Below are 18,450 nucleotides of genomic sequence, written 5' to 3'. Positions count from 1 at the left end.
GTTTTTTTGGTACTGCAGAAAAAGGATTCCAGCAGGGTAATTATTCTATGTACTACATACTGAGTATTGTAAGCAGCCTTGAGTTATCAGGTATAATTGTCACAGCATGACATTTTCTACTTAACATAAAGGACTGTGTCCACCAGGTATTCATCTATATACATGTTCTTGTTTTGCTTTAGAAGATGGTCTGTAAAATTTTCACCACAGTATGAAGGCTACAGGTAGCATAATCTTTAGCACCTGCAGATGTTGCTTATTTTAAACAAATAATGATTTTTTTTGCCAAATGATGCATAGAGTGTACATTGTTCTAAGTAGATCATTTTTAATACTCTGTAGTGCATTTTTGATGAGAGTTTCACTGTATACAAACAGCCTGGTACAGGGTAAAATCTCTCCATTCAGTGAATACTGATTACAGTATTCACTTCTCTGCTCAGATCAACTTAATTTCTCAATGTAGGTTTGGTGACTATCAGGGGTTTCATACAGATAATAGCTGCTCATGGTTGGGCATTCCTTTTGGATCAGATGTTTAGTATTTTTTGGAACTTGCCTTTCTCTGAACAGTTGCAGACAGATTGAACACTGTGTGCAATGAGGGTTTCCCATATATCTGTAGTTGATTTTAATGTGAGCTACACTAACTATGAATTGTATGGTACAGGGTCAACGTGGCATATAACCCATGCTTTCTACATCTATGGGAGTTGTTTCTCAGATGGCATTAATGATGCCTCATCATCTTCTGAGCTATTTTGTACTAACTTTCAGAACTATAATGTTATACCGGTTTATAGAGCAATGTGTACAAAGAATCTTGGATGATGCTGCCACTGATGTCATCAATGCTGCCATTTGAGATGTTATCAGTAATGTAATATATTATGTCATGGAACATGTCATGAGTGATGTAATATGTGACGTCATGAGCAGTACATGTCTGGGGTGTAAGTGATAGCTGTGCTAACTATAACTGGTGAATTTCTATGTTTTATTTTTAGTTCAAAACATTTATGTTGTCAGTGACAAATTCACTTAACTATAACGTTACTTACTTGGGGGGGCATGGCTTGGCTGCTCATAGACTAAGCAGTGAACTCCGGAGCTCCGGGCTGCTGGGCCCCACCCGACCCTTATCTTGCCATCGAGATCAGGAGATCCAGCTGATCTTGAGTACATGAGACTAGACAGTACTCCGGGGAAGGAGGACCGACCCCGGAGACCGTGTTGGCACGGTACGGACAAAGATTCCACTGCAGAGCAGCACTGCGACAAGATGGCAGCAGGGTCTACGCTGTAGGCTGCAGAAGGGTGCATGCAGCGCTGTGAGGAGAGAGGGTGGCCCGGGCAGAAAGCACACCATCGACAGCCTTGGAGCCACCCTCTCACCACACCAAACTGCGGTGAGGTATTGAGTGCCCGGGCGCCGTGTGCCACTGACTTTGGAAGGAGACCCTGAGGTGGAGCGCAACGGCAGTGGGGCTCCAGGCACAAGAGTGGTGAAGAGGCGCGTGGAACAAACCCCCCCCTGCCCCCCCCCCGGGTGCCTCTTACATTATCCCTGTGAGGTGCTGGAAGAACTACAAGGGGCCGGCAAGACTACAACTACTTGGGTTGCAGCCGCCCAGTGCATTGATGGCGGTGCCGCAATGGAGCGCAGACCCCCATGGACCGGCGGAGGGGGCAGTGACTCAAAGGTAATATCAGAACCATTAATTAAGAATGCCACCTTGCAGCTGGATGACAGCAGCCTCCACAAGTATTAGAGCGCAGGAGGAACAACCCTGCTGTTGGTGGAGGCACCGAGATGCCCATTAAACGATGAGTGCCTTGTGCGAGACTCGTCCCCTGGGGGCCCTGAAAACATTGCCTACATGGCACTATGAGGAGACATAAGATAATAGCCGGGTGGAAACCAAGAGGAGAAGGCCCAGGCCAGTGCGCATAATCTCCAGAGGATGAAGTATATTCTAGCGACTACCATAGGGGTAAAGAGACCCCTACCACAGCGTGTTCTGCTATTGTACCTAACGGAGTGATCAGACATAAAAAATGTTCATCCCACCTAAACTAATGGGCACTGCTGGGGGAAGATCGAGACTGAGCTGAAAGGACCTATTTGCGTGCACCAGGACCTGCAAGTGTGTCCCCAACTACATTAACTTGACACCCCTTGGGGGCTGATGATAGTTGAACTTCCCAGCAGTGCAACATAGCTCAGAGCGAGTACATCGGACCCCATGAGGGCCCTGCCTCCTGGAGCCTAGATAGTCCGACGAGACAAGCTGCTGAAAACGGAGCTGTTAAAGATCCTCCGTAGTACCCAAATAAGAGTATCTTTATGCAGCTTTTGCCGGAACCAGAAGAGTAATAAGATTCAAAGATGGCTGCATAAAAATAAACCACGGGGAATGCGCTGAGAAAGAGAGATGAGGAAATGAGAGGATCCCAGCGCATGGGGACCGCTGGAGGGAGGCCAGAGCAAACCTTAGATGAGCCCTCGAAAACGACACCCTCTGACCCCACACTTCAAGATGTCTTACAGGCTATAGCAGCATCGCTGAAAGCTCTGGAAGTTAAGATTGATATGCTTAGCAAAGATCTGTGACTGTTGCATGACGGCCATGGACGCCTATCAGGGAGAGTCACCACGACTGAAAGGGAAATTTCCAATACAAAACCTACAGTGGTGGCTTCAGGAGGACGAATGGACTCTATGGAATCTGGGCTGCATGCCCTTAATAGCAGAGCAGAAGATGCAGAAAATAGAGCGCGCCGCAATGATATTAGAATAGTGGGGCTACCAGAGAAAATTGAGGGAACTAATATGGTACGATGCCCTTAGGAACGGATCAAGAAAGAGGTGGCCCTGGATGGGCTCTCTCCTTTCTTTGCTTTTGAGCGTGCACATAGGGTCACCGCCCGGCGGAGGCTCTCGGGGTCCCCTCCTAGACCAGTGGTGGCGCAGCTGCCTAATTTTTAAAACAGGAACCACATACTGCAACGTGCTCGGATGGGTGGTGACCTAACAGTGGATAACAATAAAGTCTCCATTTTTCCTGACTTCATAAGGGAAGTGCAGTGCCAAAGGGCGGCCTTTACATCAGTGAGGGAAGCAGGAATCATTTATTCCATGCAGTTCCCTGCACGGCTATTAGTAGTAACACCCACAGGAGTACAATTTTTCGCTACGCCACAGTAGGCCTGGGACTGGGAGGAAGGACAGCCCATCTCGGGCCCAAGCAGACCACCTTGCCTGCAGAAAATGAAGTGCCTCCCTCTCACATGAAGACAAGATCAGGTGACGCCCTCTGTGTCACCAACAGCACAGGAGGCGCAAAGAGGTCGGCGGGCTGCCATAGATGCGGTAGCATCCTTAGAGGGATGATCACCTGACCCCGGATCTCTCTTGAGGGAAGTGAGTGACGATGGCACGGATTCAGACAGAGACTCGGTGTCTTTGACACTGAGATTTTACCGGTGGTCACCCCACGAGCCGCAGACAAGATTATTTAATCCGAGACCCGTCGGGACAACAGATACTACTATTGACATGGCTACACAGACAATACCTACTTGTCTACAAAATTGATCTGTGGATAACCAGACGAATTGCTCAATAGCACGGATTATGACATTTTATTCTATATCCATGTCTTGGTAACTCAGTGGGTGCCTGGAGAGCCCGGGCCCAGGACTAAGAGCAGACAGAGCTACTGACCCCTCCCCCCCCGCTGAACGAGGCCCAAGCGTCAAAGGGCACGACCATGGTTGAATATGTTATGATTGAGTGTTTGGGCGAACGGCTCACACTGTTTGCCTTGGGAGTGGGAGTTGGGTGAGGTTTTTGTTTATTTTGTTGGGGATTTGTCAGTCACCAGATCCTCGGGGTCTGCACACGTTCCCAACACGTCCACCACTGAACAGCTCCAAGACTCTGATAGATGAATCACAGAGGCTGAGAGAGTTCAAGAGGGGAAGAGGGGATTAGGAAGGGGACAGCTGGGAAGGAGACCTGTGGGAAGCAAAAGATTAAACAACACAACATCAGACTCAAAACCACAATTAGATTCATAAAAACTCTCTGTTGAATCTAGGGTTCAATGATACTTGGAACATGAAATAACACTCTATTGAGTCCAGAGTTCTATGACACTCGGAACATGAAATCACACTCTGTTGAGCCTAGAGTTCAGTGATACTCGGAACATGAAATAACACTCTGTTGAGTCTAGAGTTCAGTGATACTTGAAACATGAAATAACACTCTGTTGAGTATAGAGTTCTGTGATACTTAAAACATGAAATAACACTTAAAATTAAGGAAACATGAATGGCCTAGAACTAGACTCTAATTAGGCCTCACTAAATCTAGGTACTTGGAAAAGAATCAAAAAATGGTTAGTACAATGTTTCATATGGAATTTTCATGAATTGAAAACATACTGTTCTAGGAATACAAGAACCTTCCAGAACAATTTCCCAGAACAAAAAAGGCCTCATTACATGAGTATAAAGGCCATCCAAACATTCCTTGAAAAACAATAGGAATTGTACTAAAGACCTTATATGGACATAGAATATAATAACCAGAATTCTAGCACTTTAGATTCTTAGAATGCAAGAACACGAATTGCGCACATTGAGGATTTCCACAAGAGTTTGTAAATGCCATGAAATAGTTGCGCACAATGAATAACATGAATTAAGCACAAGAAATGAATCGCGTGTCTTGCCGATTCGAATGCCGCCGTGTGAATGCCGTAAAATGGTAGCGCACACTGAATATCATGAATTCAGCTCAGGAAATGAATTGCGCGTCTTGCCGATTCGAATACCACCATGTGAATGCCATGAAATGGTAACGCACAATGAATATCATGAATTAGACACAAGAAATGAATCGCGTGTCTTGCCGATTCGAATGCCGCCGTGTGAATGCCGTAAAATGGTAGCGCACACTGAATATCATGAATTCAGCACAGGAAACAAATTGCGCGTCTTGCCGATTTCGAATGGAACCTTGTAAATGCCATAAAATGGTTGCGCACAATGCATATATAGATTTGTATGTGAGTAAAGAATCGCTTGTCTTGCAGATTCGAATGCAACCTTGTAAATGTCAGAAAATGGTTGCGCACAATGAACATCTAGATTTGTACGCAAGTAAAGAATTGCGCGTCTTGCAGATTCGAATGCAACTTGTAAATGTCATAAAATGGTTGCGCACAATGAACATCTAGATTTGTACGCGAGTAAAGAATTGCGCGTCTTGCTGGTTCTTCGGCTCAGCCCCCGAACCAAGACGTTATCAGTTGGTCACGCTACCTTTGTAGAGCACATGTACCTCTGCCTTATGCCCCTGAGATTCCAATGCTCTTTTTATCAGTTTTACCGCATGGAGGGGAGTGGGATGGAATTGCTGCCTGTGTAGAGGTGGGGCAATATCCATGGGGACACTGCTTGAGGCAGACGCACTACTACCCTTTGAAGAGTTCAGTACGCAATATGACTTACCACGGGGTATTTTTTGCTCCATAGAGTGATTACAGAGTCAATCACTAAACACTGGCATACGGGAAGAACAGAACCTCTCATCCAATATTTGTCAATATTTGACTAGTAGTGCAGGCACATATAAAGCTGTAACTCTTTTATGAGGGAAGATAAGAAAAGTTCTCTATCCACCACTCACAGGCCTTAAATCGAATTGGGGATAGGACTTGGGCATGGAGATAACGGAGATGGCATGGGAAAACATACTGACATGGATCCCCAAGGCATCTAGGAATGCCCCGTTCAAGCTCATTAACTTAACACCTGGGAGACTTCAACGCAATTTTAATCTTATGGAAGCCAAATGCCCGAGATGTGGAGAGTAAGCAGTGGAGTTTTTCCATATGTTATGGACATGCCCTAGGCTGGGGGAGATAATAAAGTGGGCAAAAGCTGAGGAGGTGGTGAGAGACCGAGTGGTCAAACGGGGGCAAGGGTTGATTGAGAGAGCTCAGGCCTGGAGTGCTTTGGTGGGTCGGATAGAGGAGATGGATAATTTCCCAAATAAAGATATACTATCCCCTTGATTGATGACCATTATGATATATTATATGGTTTTAGTCAGCAGAGAGTACCGGACGTTGGCACGAGGAATATATCCTGCAGGGACAAATAGGATTGTAGGAGTAGAGCTTATTGGAGAATTCTGAAGAGGGTATGAGACCTGACCCAGGAGCACATAAAGGACTTAAAGCGGCAGTGGACACATGGGGAGGGGGAAGGGATTAAGGGGAGGCTCCAGAGCTGAAGCATCTTCTTATATGAGCATATACATAAAAGATGATCCATTGACAGACACTATGGAGAATTAGAAACCAGTTTTTATTCATTGGTTGACTTCACAAATAATATACAAGATTGCCTTCATTAATGTGCAATATTGAAATATGTATGTTATGCAATATTCTGACAATAATCGGCTAATGTTGAATGGAACATGACATTGCAGAGCTCTGGAAGTGCCTAACTGTTACTATTAAAACCTCAATAAAAACTGCTTTTTAAAAAAAACCTATAAAGTTACTTCAACCATTGTTTTTTTCAGAGATAGATAGATAGATAGATAGATAGATAGATAGATAGATAGATAGATAGATAGATAGATAGATAGATAGATAGATAGATAGCAAAGGTCCATATCTGTAATGCACCATTTTACTTTCACAAGAAGAAACATTATTATACTAGATATTGAAGAAATTACTCACCAAACAGCCTCACTCAACTAATCAATGGAAATCAAAGAAATCATACGAAAGGAACGCACTGATGAAGCAAAAACTACTGTGCCACACCAAATGGCAGACAGCTTTATACAAAAGCTTACAACTTAAGAATTGTTCGGGATGTCAGATTCAACTTTGCAAACCAATAATACCTACAGGTGAAGTTTAAACATTCTTCAGTGATGGACAGAACGAGGCACAAACACTTGAAAACTCGGGCGATCTGCCTGCTATGACGGCTGAAACCTTGATGGTATAATTGCTGGCTGCATGTGATAGCGCACTTTCTATTGCTGACACTTTGGAAACTCGCTTCTGTTGCAATAATTATAGGGAGTGTGTGTCTGTCTAAAAGCGTATGTTTTATTCCGAAGGGAACTGTCCATGGAATAGTAATATCCGAACGCCCTCATGAGCATCTGATGAGGGCCTTGAGCACAATCAGTGCTTTCTCAGACTGACTATGAAACTAATTATTAGTGATGACTTCCTAAATAATGAGGACATTGCTATTGAGCCTACCAGATGTTTCCCACTGATCAGAGATGGAAAGAGCTGCTATTTTTAAGCCCCTTCCTTTTTAATTTGTATCACTTCTGTTTTCAGCTCCTCCAGAGAATGACGTTAGAATTATGATGCACACACTTAACGCAACAGGGTATTAAAATTCACAATCGAAGCGGCTTAAAATTCTCATCATGAGCAGTTTCCAGTTTATCAGCCCACAAAGTAAATACTTGCTAAATCTTTTCCGAATTTACTGACGACCCCTGTGTGCACGCTCTGAATATTGTCTCTTCCAGCTATGGTGATCCCTCATCCCTCCTGCTTGACAAAGTGCCCTAGGAGCTCTCCATGAAGCAACCTTCTGTGGAATTACAAGAACAAAAACAGACACATTGGGGGTCATTTTGACCTTGGCGGACGGCGGAGGCCGTCCGCCAAGGTACTGCCGCTGAATGACCGCACCGCGGTCAAAAGACCGCGGCGGCCATTCAGACATTTCCTCTGGGCCGGCGGGCGCTCTCCAAAAGAGCGCCCGCCGGCCCAGAGGAAATGCCCCTGCAACGAGGACGCCGGCTCAGAATTGAGCCGGCGTAGTTGCAGGGGTGCGACGGGTGCAGTTGCACCCGTCGCGTATTTCAGTGTCTGCTTAGCAGACACTGAAATACTTTGCGGGGCCCTCTTATGGGGGCCCCTGCAGTGCCCATGCCATGGGCATGGGCACTGCAGGGGCCCCCAGGGGCCCCGCGGCACCCCCTACCGCCATCCTGTTCCTGGCGGGAGACCCGCCAGGAACAGGATGGCGGTAGGGGGTGTCAGAATCCCCATGGCTGCGGAGCGCGCTCCGCAGCCATGGAGGATTCACAAGGGCAGTGGTAAACCGGCGGGAGACCGCCGTTTTACCCTTTCTGGCCGCGGCTGAACCGCAGCGGTCAGAATGCTCTCGGGAGCACCGCCAGCCTGTTGGCAGTGCTCCCGTGGTCGGTGACCCTGGCGGTCACCGGCCGCCAGGGTCAGAATGACCCCCATTATCTCCTTCCCAAAGGCAGGAGTATCCAATTGTGATCATTTTTGCAAATTCATTCAATGGGAATAGCAGGGCTTGTTTGGGGGAGAAAGAGGTAAGATATGTAGAAAGGGGCAATTGGTTGGATTCGTGTTAATTCTGTTGAAGACTTTGTCCTGGGTAGGAGAGATGCGGAGAAGGGAAAGTAACTAATCAAAGGCAGGGTAAGTTTTTGAATATAAGTTTTGGGAGGATGTTTCTCTCTTCAAATATCCAGATGAGGTGCTTCTTGACAGCTTGCTGGCTCTAGGAAGTCGACAGGCAGGCAGTATAATATTAACAAGGTGCAATTTTCAGATAGGTAAAACATGGATTAAGAGATGGGAGCGGAACTAGCAGCGGCAGGAACCCATCATCTGGTAATGTTCTGGGAAATATGGAAGCTGAACATTGATGAACTTTTGGACAAGTTCTAGCTGTTCTTTGTTTTGAATACACATATCTTGATATCCGTGCTGTGTTTCGTCACTCATATACTAAGTTTGTGCTACACAAGTAGCATTTCATATGTGCATACGTTCATACTTGCCTCTACAGTTTCCACTCTACCCACTAACACCAGTGTTCATTGTGGGTCTTGAAGTAATAATGACGCCCCCCGTGGAGAATGTTTTAAGTGGAGGGTGAAATGGTAAATGGCGGACAACTCACATCAAGCAATGAAAGGGTGCCTAAGAAGTGTCAGCCATAATCGACGAGTCATGGGCACAAAATCACCTTCTGGAACGGAAGCTCCTCTTGGTGGGGATAAAGAAGAGGTATTAAATAATAAGGACCTCCTATCTCCCATGTAAAGAGCAGGGTTTAGAAGAGTTGGCTAATCAAATACATCTGCATTCAACACCTGAACTTTCACCACCTTACAAGTCTGATTCTTGTGGAACATGTGGTGATGAGTATGTGCCTATAGTAGGTGACATATTTTTTAAAGTTGGGAAGAGAAAACAATCTGCCACACACATCCATCAATGTGAATAAGAATAAAACCTTTATGCAGCGTTCTTGTGCAGGAATTAGTTCTGCCTTGATTATCCTTTGTGCCTATTAACGGTTGAGACATGGGCTGGTGCTTTGCTTGCTCTTGGTGTTTGTCTTGACTCGTCTGTATTTTCATGTTATTGAATGCTGAAGGCAACCCTTATTGGTAGCTGGGCATGAGCCAAAGATTGCAACATAGAATATGGTTCTGTATATGATAAGATTTCTAACATTATTGTGTTTTTATCTGTCATAAAATGGTGACATTTGGTTATTTTTCTTGTAAGTTGATCTACGAGCGTTCTCTGACTGGTGGGACTTTAAAAAATGTCTACTCATGCTCCGACACATGAATGAAATCTATAGCGCCTCAGAATGAAATCTATAGCGCCCGACTTAGACCTAAACTTTTGCAGTAGACACGGGCACCCAGTAAAGGGCCTTTCTTCGCCTTCTGGAGGCCCTTTGTCAGCGTTACCTTCCAAAGGACTACATTTGTTCAATAGTTCTACCTCCTTACAAGACTCTGTTTATTCCCATTTATCTATGAGCTCAGTTCAAAATCCAAGTGGTGTATTGCATAGTCAAGCCCCAGATCAGGAGGTTAGGCTTTCTGCCTCCTTGAATAGTTTGGAAAATCTTCTCTCTTCAATATTCAAACTTTTGAAGAAATTTGTAGGTGGGTTAGACTGCATTATTGACTCTGTGATGGCTATTCTGAAGGAACTGACCAAAGATAATACAAATTGGCATTTGCCCCTAGATCTTTTGGAGGCACGGTCAGCGTCACCATGGTTAACAAAGGATCAGGCCCACCCTAGTGGGGCCCTCAGAACGGAGTCGAGCACACAAACCTCAAGACCGCATAGTAATAAGCAATGTGGTAAAAGCCTTTGCAGGAGAGTCCATTGGACTTTATTAGATTTATCTTCCATTCAGCCCAAGCTAGCACTAAGCAAGAGGAAATCCTTGATCAGCCTGCCCAAGAGATATTTCCAATTTTCAAAATCTCATCTAATCCTAAGAAGGGCTCCACGGACTTGTAACCTCCTTTAAAAAGAGTGGAAGGAAAGCATAAGAAAAATAAGAAATGTAAGAGGAAGAATTTAAAAAACGAGATAAATCGGAAAAAAGCTTATTTGAAGGTTTATTAAAAAGGCAAAATAAAAGTACACTTTCCTGAGATAAGTGATTCTCCTCAAGTCCAGCTGGAGTCCTTAAATTTGACTACCCAATCTACTCTGGAGCTTTGCCCTACTTCAGGGCCTACCCTTTTAACTTTGTCTTCCCCAAAGGAGCATGGAGGGGCCCCTAGGAGGGAGCCCCCTGTTTCTCCCCCTCTTGGGGGGTTTCCTGCTTTGAATCCAACCGCTCCACTATTTTTTCCTCTGAGGTCTTTGAGAGACTTTAATGACACCTCATTATTGGAGGGCTCCCTTGGGGGGACACTATGGGGCTCCCCTTACTCTAGATTTTTCCCCACTCTTTGATGTTGACTTAATTTTGAACAGATCTACCAAGTTAAATTGTTTTTCAGATTCTAGTTCATTGAAGGCAATCGAAAGTGAAGACATCGCTTTGGTTTAATAATTGGATTCTGATGTAGGTTGTAAATCAAGGATTACATTTCGTTGCAAGCGTGTGATGAACTTGGTCCTTCAAAATGCTGACTTCCTGCAATGTCGGGGTATTGATGTGGTCCCTTTCCTAGGTTCTAGTTATACTGGGATGGGCGATAAGAAGGGCGGGGAAATGCCTGCAGATAGGCTAACAGACTGTTATCCAGCCTTTGAGGCTTACAATCAGCCTGGCCATTATGAGTCTAGGCCTAGGCTGGATACTCGGGCCCTTAAAATCTCTTTAGTGGGGGCTGACAGGTAGGTGTTTCTGCAAGAGATACAGGCTGCCCCTGAGCAAAGTGTCACTTTATTTGGATGGGTGGACCTGGCTCCCGTGTGTCTTGAGCCAGGTGCGGGGGTCCAGACACCTATCCAGCCACTTTAACTAGCACAGGCTTAAACATTATTTCTTGGAACATAGCAGGGGTAAAATATGAGAAGGAAAAACTATTGTCCCTTAGCTCTCTAAAACCTGATTTGATTTGTCTTCAGGAGACATGTCATGATAAAGATCTAATGTGGGATTATCATTATGTTATTGTTTGCAAGGCTACCCCCTCTGGAAGGGGCCATGCCAAGGGAAGTGTGGTTTGGGGGAAAGGGTGTGCGTGCCCCCCTCCCCAGGCAATTTTCAGCCCTGTGGAACCCATCACCGAGGCCCCAGCCACATATATAAAGGGGGAGGGGGCATATGTTCCCCCTTCCTGGGCCTCTTTTGGTCTCGGATAACCCATGTCCCAGGGCCATGCTGCATTTTTAAAGGGGAGGGTGTATGCGGGCCCCCATAGGCTGATTTTGGTACCAGGGAAGCCATCCCACAGGTCCTGGCCAAATGTGGAAATGGGGTTCAGGCTTCATGACCCCCCCCCCTGAGCCATTAATGGCCCTCGTGACCCCATTACCCAGGGCCGGCTCATATGCTATGCCTTGGGGTGCCCCACCCTAGGACATAGCAGTTTCCCCACCTGAATTGGTGCAGGCAGGGAAACCCGTGTTTGCTCTCGCTTAGTGGGAGCAATTTCAAATCTTCCACCAAGATAGAGCAAACACAAAGTCCACTCCCAGTCTGCGAGAACTTGAAAAATGCCCTCACCCACTGGGAGTGAACTTTAAATCTGTTTCATGCCTGAAGGGAGCAACATTTTTAGCTGCTCCCTGTTTGTGGGAGCAATGCTGGCTCCCGCTAGGTGCAGGGAGCCGGTTGAGGCTGTGAGGGCCTTGGGGCTTCCCATGCAGCTCCCAGCAAAACGGTGGTGGGTGTCCTGGGTGAGCACCAGGGCACCCACCCTTTGTTGGCCAGGCCTTAGGCGATGGTGTCCCTGGGGCTGAAATTAACCCGGGATGGGGGTTGCCTGCCCCGTCCCCTTCAAGAATGCGACTGGGCCCCCGGGAAGAGAGCTCCATGCCCTCTTCCCTTCACATTTGCAGCCAGGCCCCAGGATCTGGGTTTCCCAGGGTCAATATTGGTCTGGGGAGGTGGCCACTTGCCTTGAAGCTCCCCTTGTAGCCCCCAACAAATGTGTGATAGGTAGCCCGAGGGGGCACCAAGGCACCCACCCTTTGTTAACCAGCTGCTGGGTAATGGGGACCCTGGGGCTGAAATAGGCCCAGGGAGGGGGGCCACAAGCCCTCTTCCCCTTTACATATGCAGCTGGACCCCAGGGAGTGAGGTCCTTGGGGCCATAATCGGCCCAGGGAGGGATGGGGTGTCCAGGGCCAAAAGCAGCCCAGGAAGGGTTATTGACATCTTCTTTGACATCACTGATAATGTCACTGTGCATGGTGGGGCACGAGTTATAGTCACATTAGGGCATGAATTATAGTCACTTCAGATAACGCTAACTATGACTGGTGAATTTCAGTGGTTTTTAGAGTTTAAAATTGAACATTTTACCTAACTATAACGTTACTTTAACCTTTGTTTTTCTCAGTGAATATATATATCTGTACATATCTATATATCTCTGTTTCTACCTATCTTTCTATCAATCTAATATATATATATATATATATATATATATATATATATATATATATATATATGGTATTTCCAGTGTAGCTTGCATCACAAGTTGAATGATTTTTGTACATATTTAATACAATATTTTAGGACGCCCAAAATTTCTGAAAGCCCAAAATTGACCTCTTACGGTTCCGCCAGCAGAAATAATTATCAAAAAGACACCCTACCTGACATCAGTTTAGCAGAGGATCAAAATAAGTAAATAGGACCACTCAATAATTACGTTCCAGTTTAGAAGGAAAAGTTAAAGGATTTTATTACAAAAAGCTCGAAATCAAGTTGTACAGAACAAAAATGCAGTGAATTCTCAAATGTAGAGTTCTAACAGAGTACTCCAAAATCAGAAATTATTCTCAGTCCCAAATAAGCAGCAAACTCGGGAGCAGGTCGAATAGCATCCATATTAGCATTAAGGAAAGAAATATTTTGGCTCGGCCCCAAAATCAGGGTTTTTATATACAATTCTTGCATAACAAATTAGCTAAAACTGTAGTTTTAACATAGCATGATCATATGTAACAATACTTTAGCAAATCAGGTGAATTAACGTCAATAGCTAAATGCAAAAGCCCTATCCTACTTTATGCATCCAGCATCTTCCGTGCTACTGCCATTTGGAGATGTTCGATCAAAATATGAAACATGTTTAAACATACCAGTTCACACAAATAAATAGGACTCGTTATCCCGGCTGTACTACAGCAGAAAGAATCTGGATGTTATGACATATGAGGAACACTAGAAGTTCCAATAAAAGCCTTGTATTCCCAACAGTGAAATAATCCAGTACATCATCTTTCTTCACTTCCACAGTGCTTGTGAGGAGAGAAGATGCACAGGGGGGCATGATGGGAGGGGGTCAGTACAGAAGTGAATGACAGATTGAGCATCCATTTTATCCAAGATGGAGTTTTTCCCATAAACATGGTACAAAAAAAACACTTTTCTGTACCTCATTTTAAACTAATTTCAACTGTAATCATATTAACTCATCACATATGTTTTAGAACCTGCATAAAATAATATTAATATTCATTATTATTTATTATACAATAATACAGAATTTAAAAAACTGTTGAACCCTCATTGTTTTTCCAGCTACCCATATACTTTGAGTGCCATATCCTGAGTTAGTTACTTTCTCACTTACCTTATAAATACCAATACCGCTAGGTGCACTACTTTACAAGGGCAGTACCACTTCTCGTTCTGAGTTTTGTACCTAAGAATGGGGATAATGATCCATGTTTTGTTCTGCTTTGCATTGCAGAGCACAGAAGTGGCTATTCACAAAGATAAACCTACATGTGAGTAAATCGACAGACATAAGTTTACTCTTAGACTTCAGGCCTCATTACGAGTTTGGCGGTCGGACCGCTGGACTCGAACGGCACCAGGCGGACAGTCCCAAGACTGCTGGATTATGAGTTCCCCATGGGGCTGGCATGACAGGTGGGGGAGGGAGGCAGGGGACAGTATTATGGAGCTACTGCTGGCCATGCATCCCTACCTGTCGCACGATGGGCAGACTGTGCCCATGCACCATGTCGTGCTCTGGACACAGTGTGTCCCTGAACCCCACATTTTTTGGGGGGGCCCACATTGGCCCCTGCCTCACCCTCCATGGGGCACTACCCCCAGCTTTCCATGTTAGTGGTATTGCCATTGAAAGGTTGGCGGTCCTGCAGGTCATAAGGGCCATGGAATTTGCAATGCTGGGATTTCCAACATTGGTTGGCTGCCTTGGTCCTTGCCACACTGACTGTGGCGGTGCTGGCAGTCTGCTGGAGGTCTTCTGGCGGTCCAAATGCCAAACTCGCAATCCGGCGGTCCAACCACCAATGTTGCAGCAGTCGGACAGTCGCCAAGCTCGTAATGAGGCCCTTTGTAATAAATTTACTACTTTTGGCTATTCAACATTTAAGACTGTAACTTTACCGCAAAATGAATGAACTTACACATGTCCACCATCTGAATTCAGAATCATATGCCTAAATTAAAAGTTTTAAGTTGCTACTTGTAACTTTTCACACAGAGGTGGAGATCTCCCTATGGTAAAGTATAGGGGAAACTTTAAAAGTTTATTAAACGTGTTGAAAAATTAAAAAAATATTTAAATGTTAAATATAAAATGTAATTAAATGCCTATATATTTTTTTTGATGTAGAACAATAACATTACAGAATTAATACCTTAATTTTAAATTAATAATGAAATTATTTTGAATATAATATATTAAAAGAAAATTAATTTTGACGCATACATTGAAAAAAAGTAATATAAATCTTTTTTATTATGTACTAAAATGCTTTAAAGTGATCTCTATAATACATTTTAAAAAATTAATTACTCCTAATACATATTGTTATTTTTGTATTTAAAAAGGGTGATGAAATATCTTAAAATTAATTAATTCTGTTTTATTTATAGACTTTTTAACATTAAATAACATTTATTTATATTTTAAGTAGTTTAATTCATTTAATTTATTATAACATTATTTCCTATGGGGATTTGTATTAAACCCCTACTGCTGTTTGTTTCTATGGGAAGGTATTGTTGTACCAGTGGTGTCCATTTGTGGTGCTGGACTTACTTTAGGTGTGAGCTGGAGTACATTTAAAACTGTTTTGGGTTATTTTTGTGCTTACTTATAGAAGTGCAGTTTCTAAATAACAAGAAGTTTAATCTTGTGGGTGGGTTCTTGCCCCCACAAAAACTCCTCCTTACTCCTCTCTTAACCCCTTACCTTTAGTCATACGTATTCTCCATTTTCCAGCCACTCCCCTCTGCTCTTCCCACATTTACGTACTAAAGTGTATCCTTACGTGTGTGGAGATCTCCGCACAGAAAAGACAGAGGTGGAGACCTCTCCACATAGGTATGTAAATAGCACTTTGCAGTTTATTATTAATAGTATAGTAGTACTACTAACATACTGTAAAATGCAATTTACGCATGGCCTCAGAATGTTTGGGTGTTTCCCTGGAAAACTTTCACCAGATTTTACAGGCCAAAGGTTGTGTGGGGGTGGGGGTTTAAGGGTAGTATTTTTCCACCGCTTGCAATCCAAATCAGGATCAGGTTTAGTAACCAAACAGAAAGAGGGCCTACTTTAAGGCTTTTAGAGGAGCCACCTCCTGAGTCTTTAACACCTGCTGAAGAGGAGATGTTGAAATGTTCTGCTTTTCTTTCCACTACATCACTCCCATCGTAGGAACCACAAGGAGGTATTGGCCAGGCATCTTCCAGTGCAATATTTGATGGTAGAGATGACCTTTAGGAGTCACAAGGGCTTCCTAATTCCTCCATTCCTCTCATTTAGTTCACACATCTTTTTTTTAGGATAGTGCAGGATATTTTCATTACATATTTGTTGCAGTTTCATTAGGGTCAAAAGGAGTGTGATGTCATTGGCCCACTGTGGTATCACTTCCTTCTGTGGGCTAAAGAGTGTGAGACATTTCTTCCACGACGCCATGATTTTGGGAAAATTATGTCAGTTAGTGTTTATTTAAATATTTTAATACTTTCCCCATTTGATAGGGCTGCCTTTTCATTGCATGGTAGCTGAATAAGATGCCTCAATAACAATTTTAGTTTGCAAGCTATCCACCTTATTATTTAAGAAACAACGTGCATGCCTAAAATTGATCATGTTTTTAACTTAAAACAATACAATGTTTTTTTTTTACTTTAAATAGGTATGAGGAAGAATATGCCATGAGACAGAAGCTTCAGGAGCAGGTGTGGGAGTGCAAGGACCAGCTGCAGTATGAAAAGGACCTCCACTTAAAGGTAAAATGCCAGCAATCCTGGACAGAAAGTCTGATTAACGCTTGGGTTATATTATAACATGTTAGAGCACAAAAAGGCCATCAATGCGCAGAAGACATCCTTGTATTCTGATTAACTTAAAAATAATGAATGTAGCAGGTAAATTGAAATCTGTAGCTCATTCTGTCCACTTATTTTTCCATGCATTCTAATAATTGTGGTGATATATAGCCTACTCAATTATAAATATAGGACTACCATTACAAGTGGACCTTACAGACTGTGACTCAGTAGAGATTAACGGATGACCTTCTAATAAGCGCAGCGTACTGCTGACCACAGAGACTTTCAAATTTCTGAGTATGCTGCTCAGAGACCTGAAAGCCAACCTCCAGACCCCCCTGCAAATTGTCACTGAGAGTCCCAAGATAGATTTGAACACTTGGGTCACTAAATTCCCCTTATGGAACTATTTGGAGTTAGGATCATATGCTGTGTGGTAAATATAAAGGGACCAGAGCCGATCAGCTACCCATCTTTCCAGTTTCAGCTGGAATGATGAGATGGGGGAATGCAAACGGATAGCGGGAACCACCAAAACAAAGGCAGATAGACTTGGACGAAGAATAGAAAGGTCTGGCAGATTTAATAAAAGACACTTTGATTAAATTGTGGCAGACTGTACAGCCTGGGAATCTCTGGGAAGTCCTTCTCAATTGAAAAGGCACATAGCAACTCCCTAAATGAGAAACAGAGATCTGATACTTCAGAGGACAAGGCAGATCAGATGAATAACAATGTGTAATAAATTGGGTTCCGAGTTGACAGGGATAAGTACCCACCTCAAGTAATAATCACAGTTCTTGTTGGGATGTACTACTAAACTCACTAATTAAACCTGAGCTCAGTCCCCTGGTAGCTATTTCACTGAGTAGACAGACTTAACCGAGTGACCATATGTAAACTATTTAGGCAATACTAAAACAGTAATAAAGTTGAAATACAAAACATAAAAAATCCCAAAACGAATTTGGAACATAGAGTAAAATTTAATAAACAAAATAACAAACACACAATCAGGGAGATATGAATGTAAAAATGTTTAGAAATTTTAGCACAGAGAAGCCAAAAGTACCAATGATAGTCAAGTATCAGTGTGGAACTGGGCCTAGGCGCAATTTGATGCTGAACGTGATGGAGCACTGGTCGGTTACACTAACCAGGTTAGTCCTAGTCAAAGATTTTACTTTATGACTTTAGTCCTTTAAGTCCCAAGCCACCATAGGAGTACACTTCTAAAGCCCCCCACTGACCACAGGGGAGGCACTCAGAGACTCACAAGGTGGAAGGCAGAGTGCAGTCCAGGTCCTGTGGCCCCTGATCAGCTGGGCAGTTGTAGAAAAGCACACTTGGAACTTGTAATCTCCCTGTAGCTTAAAAACGAGTTCAGCTTTATGATCCTTCTTTGTCCTGGGTACAAGTAGGAGAATAGGACCAGTCTTCTAGTCCCTTCTCAAGTCTAAGGCTACAGGTTCAGTTCTCTTCTGATATTCCACAGATCCATGAGTGTTCTAAAGTGGGTGACTGAACTGATCACATTTATGCCTGGCATGATCTAGTGGGTGGGAATGACTCCAGGGGTGACCTACCCTATGTGGTACAGCTTCTCATGGCTTACCCTACCCACTTTGGACA

General features: G+C 43.9%; 1 protein-coding gene across 1 annotated transcript in view; it reads left to right on the top strand.

The window, feature by feature from the left end:
* The window catches only part of LMNTD1 (lamin tail domain containing 1), a 1,007,849-nt gene that overhangs the window by 156,821 nt on the left and 832,578 nt on the right, over window positions 1-18,450 (top strand). The window contains exon 5 of the mRNA XM_069228593.1: window positions 16,683-16,776. Coding sequence (XP_069084694.1) covers window positions 16,683-16,776 — 94 coding nt within the window. The remainder of the gene's footprint in view (window positions 1-16,682; window positions 16,777-18,450) is intronic.

Source organism: Pleurodeles waltl, chromosome 4_1, assembly GCF_031143425.1.
Source record: "Pleurodeles waltl isolate 20211129_DDA chromosome 4_1, aPleWal1.hap1.20221129, whole genome shotgun sequence".
Classification (NCBI taxonomy): domain Eukaryota; kingdom Metazoa; phylum Chordata; class Amphibia; order Caudata; family Salamandridae; genus Pleurodeles; species Pleurodeles waltl.
Note: the sequence above shows the minus strand (reverse complement) of the source record. Positions and strands in the feature narration are given on the sequence as shown.